Raw genomic sequence first — 4,855 nt, 5'->3', positions numbered from 1 at the left:
ATGGGGAATCTTGAAGCTGAAGTTTGGCTTTGCACTGCTATGAAAGTCGAGATGTTGGGCCTTCCCATCGACCTTAATATTGCATTGAGGGCCGAACTCAGTGTCTGTGGAAGAGAAGGTGCTCCTGAATACAATTGCAGTGCATTGCATAGACAAATTGCTTTTTATTGTGTATTGACTTGGATTGTTTGCATTTGTATTTAATCATATATTTTTAAAAGTAAATTATATAAATTTTAGTATCCTATCTATATTATTATAAAAATCAAATTTATATTGCAATACTTTAATTTTTGTGTGATTCATGATAAAACACAAATTCATTGGTATTTCAATTTTTTCATAGGTAAAATTTAAATTTATCTCCGTTATATAACCCAGTATTTTGCTTTACTTTTGAAATTAGCTGTTTTTTCTGATGAATTATAAGAAGAGGACAAAGCCTTAATAGCAACACGATTAGGGTTACTCAAACTTAGGCCACATCTGGGGTGATAAACATCTTGACTATTAGGCCAACACATGGGGTTCTTTTTATTTTGTTTCTTAAATCTACGAGTTTGTATTGTTACATGTTTGTATATTATTTATATAATTTATTAAGTAATAAATTTTTATATATTTATATTTAAAATTTCCTTAGAAATGATCATTTTTAATTGATTTACACGATAGAAATAAATATATAGTGCAAAATAAATATTTAAATTTGATTGATAATCATCAATTCGTCTTACATGCTTTTAGATTGTAGGACGAAATCAAGCTCTTATAGAATAAAAGAAAGGAAGAAAAATATATTAAAACCAATTATTCAACCTGATTTATTATAATCAAAATAAAAATGTAATGGTATTATTAGTTTGAACATTACGCTTTATTATGCATTGTATATTATTTTAAATCTACACTCAGTGGTGGAGTTAGAAAATCTTTTGGGGCAGAATTAAATTGTATATTTTTACGATAGTAAAATAGAATTTCATTATTTTAATAGCCTATATCTTTATAATTTTAAAGGATTCAATCAAAATTTTATTATTTTTAGGGGCCACAGTACAATTTTACCGTTATCAATTTAAAATTTGATAAATTATAAAAGACCTAAATGAAAAAAATCATTTTAATAGCTCCGCACTATGTACACTTATATTTTAAATATGTGATTTTCATACACATGCGTGTGATAAAATGATTGATAACATTAATCAATTAAACTCACTTAAAAAGACCAAATGAAATAGATTGGCATCGTTAGGATTTCACTAAAAACTCACTCAATAACAATTTAACACAGCTATCATACTGCTCATTTTCGGATATTTGTTGTAACATCGAATCTGTCCATTTCTAGCGGGTAAATTATAATTTTATATTTTCTAATTCTTATATTAAGTGCTGTTTAATAAATTAAGTATTGAAATATTAAATATTGAATTTAAATTATTATTTAAAATTAAATGTAGAATATGATTAGACTGTTTGATAAATCTAAAATTAATTTTAAAAATTGTAAAAGTAAAATAATTAAAAGATAATATTAAAATAAACAAATAAAATAAAATAATTAAAATTTTCACATTAAGTGATAAATAGCTCCTTATTTACTTATTATTTTTCACATTTTTTCTGAAAAATTCTATAATTTATTTTTATTTTGAATAACCAAACATGCTTAAAATATTAAATTACTGGAACTATCAATTTTATTTGATTTAATTTTTCAATGGATTATCAAATAAGGTCTTATTAGAATAACATTTCAAATTATGGATAATTTTTTTCAAATTTAAATAATATTCAGATTCATATCTTAAAACTATTATCTACTATAAGTTTTAAGTAGATGCAGATAAATATTCTGATTTAGATAACAAATTCGAATATTTGAAAATGATTAGAATCTTGCAATTGTTTATTTTTTGCGGATTCGAATATCAGTAGAATATTTGTATTTAATTCAGATTTGGACTTGGATTATACAATTCAAATAATTTGTAGATGTGAAAATAGAATGTCGATGATGACAGTGTATCGCAAAGAAAAGAAAAAAAAATAGAACACACATAGATTTTACGTGGAAATCCTTTCAGAAAAAAACAATAGGCAGAGGAGAAGAAAAATTTATAATGTCGAATTCGAATGATACAAGAGGAGATACGACTATGTCTATTTATAGGTTTGTAAAACCATATTCTAATTGAAGTCAAATAGAAGTAATGTAGTAAGGTTAAAACACCTTATTCTAATCAACATCAAATAGAAGTAGTATACTTCTATACGGATTTCACTTGTGCAATCTGTACTGTGCCTTGTAGATCATTTTTATTTTAATAGGAATTTGGGTCACATATCTTTAACAATAAATAATAAATAAATTCAAAATTTAAAGTACATTGAATTTGGACTAACTTCTTGTTATGGCTTATATTTTATCTTTTATTTATATAGATTATTAGTTGAGTTTTGAGTAAATTAAATTTAATATATAATCTTTGAAGGGTATATATATATATTAGTAAAGATGATGTTTTTTAATAATCTTATTATATGTTCTAATTATATCTATTCTTTTTGACACAATGATTAGAACTATCCATAGTCCCTCTCAACCTATAAATAGGAGGATAATGCACTTTAGCCCATTTAAACCCATGTTCTCTGTATTAATAACAATATCCATGTTAATTAATCTAAGACTCAATCAACAATATATTTTCTTAGATGAATTCAAAATTTTAGAGGCACGATAAATATAACTTAATTATGCATAATTATATTGAATATGATTATATTAATAAATGTAATAGTTTGTTAAATTGATTTTATATAACCTAATAGAAATACTTTAAAATGTTAAATATAGAAATATATACTATGTTTTGTTTATATTTTTATTTAAAGCTTTGATTGAGTTGGTGTTAAGAGTCTATAGACATTAATTTAATTAAAAAATTATTAAAATATCTTTATGTATTTAAAATAAATTATATTGTTTAAAGGTATTTTAATCTTTTAATTTAATAAAAATAAAAATATGAATATAGGTGATTTGAATTCACGCTGATCACATCAATAAAACTTTAAGTTTACTGTGTAACTAAAATTTTATTTTGATTTTAGATGCATTTTAATTTTATTATGTGCACTTTATTAATTTTATTATTGTTTATGTTATTATTTAAGCTTTGATTGAATTGATGTTAGGAGTCAATTGACACAAACTCAATCAGAAAACTTACAAAATATTCTTTCACCGTTCAAATAACTTTTATTATTTGATGGTACTTTATGTTTTAATTTTAAAATAATTAAAAATATGAGATTTGAATCAACCCCTAGATTCGAATGAATAACCTGATAGCAAATAATGATAGCAACGTTGTACTCTTATAAATATATAAATTATGGTTGATAATTAAAATTTAAAAGTTCGGCTTGGTCCATGGTTGGGATTACGATATATAATTATAATAACAACTCATTCATAGATCTGGGAGATTTGTTAATCAAAGCCAACGAAAACATATCCAAAGTATCCAAATGATATGACTTAGTGGCTTTCATTTTCTAGTTTTAAACCTCATCCTTGTGTTCTATAAAAACCCTTTGATCACTTCATCACCCGCAGTCCATTTTGTCAGTGAAATCAAATTATTCTCTATTGGAAAAATGGCTTCAAAGGTTAAGCCATCAACTGCTCTTTTCTTCTCTCTTAACCTTTTCTTTTTTGCTTTAGTAAGCTCTTACAATGTTGATAATAATCCTATGGTTCTTCTTACCGCACAAAATCTCGGAACCCTGTTGTTATCCGTCCCGGATACAAGTTTCCCAACGATGGTAGCGCTCAAAGCTATTATGGTACTTGTAATCCATTGAGCCTTGGTGTGTGTGTTAATCTGTTGGGTGGTTTGGTGAATCTCGACCTCGGCAACGTGCCAACCCAACCATGCTGCAGTTTGATCCATGGGTTGGCTGATCTTGAAGCTGCGGTTTGCCTTTGCACTGCTGTCCGAGCTAATGTCTTGGACATTAAACTCAACCTTCCTATTTCATTGAGTCTCTTACTCGATAATTGTGGAAGAAGGGTGGCTACTGAGTACATTTGCGCTCCATAAATATTGTCGTTTTAGAAAATTTTCTTTGATTATTCTTTTATCGATTGTTTGTTGGATTCTCTCTTTGATTCATTTCATAGCACTTCTCGAATTGTTGTTTTTTCATAAAGGAAAGGCTCTTCAATCTTCCCCTTTCATCTCTTGTAATAATTTCTTTACTTCTTGTCTTAAGTTATTTTTGTAATAGGATGCATTAATTTCTAAGTAATAAAATAAGATGTCTGTGAAAATCCCAATCAATTATAATGCTATGAGATAATTAATGGTGATTATAAATTATAGTATTTCCTTATAATAATTTATAAGAATTTGATCTTTTCTTGATATAAATTAAATTTGGCACAGCTAATATGTTTTGAAAAAAATTAGAATAAAATAATATCTTTAGAAAATGTGGGTACAATTTTTTAATGTTGTGTGAAGCAAGAAATACACTTAAAAGTCCAGAGATAAATCAGAAATATGTTCCATTATCCACAACATTAAGACTCTACTAAGCGAGTTCAACTCTATAAAATTTCAGCATGTCCATCGCACAGCAAACGCTTTGGTACATATTATAGCCACTGAGAATGGTGCAGTACTAAGTCATGCAATTAAAACGCTGGAAGACGAATGGATCAGAGAACCAAACTGAAGCTTTGTGAGGAAGATAGTGTTTTGCTCCCTAGGAATCAAAACATTGGAGTAAAAATGTTTTGCAAAGTAAATGACTTATTGGAAATCAGGGAGCATTT

The 4,855-nt window shown here is 26.5% G+C and overlaps 1 protein-coding gene across 1 annotated transcript; it reads left to right on the top strand.

Annotated features, from left to right (window-relative positions):
• LOC105775589 (pEARLI1-like lipid transfer protein 3) lies at positions 1-4,118 on the top strand. The gene is made up of 2 exons (XM_012598093.1): positions 1-171; positions 3,828-4,118. Exons 1-2 carry the CDS (start codon positions 1-3, stop codon positions 4,116-4,118), a joined length of 462 nt encoding a protein of 153 aa, XP_012453547.1.
• Positions 4,119-4,855: the final 737 nt, after the last annotated feature.

The sequence above is a fragment of the Gossypium raimondii genome, chromosome 10 (assembly GCF_025698545.1).
Source record: "Gossypium raimondii isolate GPD5lz chromosome 10, ASM2569854v1, whole genome shotgun sequence".
Classification (NCBI taxonomy): Eukaryota; Viridiplantae; Streptophyta; class Magnoliopsida; order Malvales; family Malvaceae; genus Gossypium; species Gossypium raimondii.
The sequence above is the reverse complement of the archived record's forward strand: the minus strand, read 5'-3'. Positions and strand labels throughout refer to the sequence as shown.

Bases quoted from the DNA above. Each gene is read 5' to 3' on its own strand.
- LOC105775589 (XM_012598093.1), top strand. From the start codon at position 1: ATGGGGAATCTTGAAGCTGAAGTTTGGCTTTGCACTGCTATGAAAGTC. The intron at 172-3,827 runs GTATTGACTTGG...CCCGGATACAAG, and splicing joins GACAAATTGCTTTTTATTGT to TTTCCCAACGATGGTAGCGC.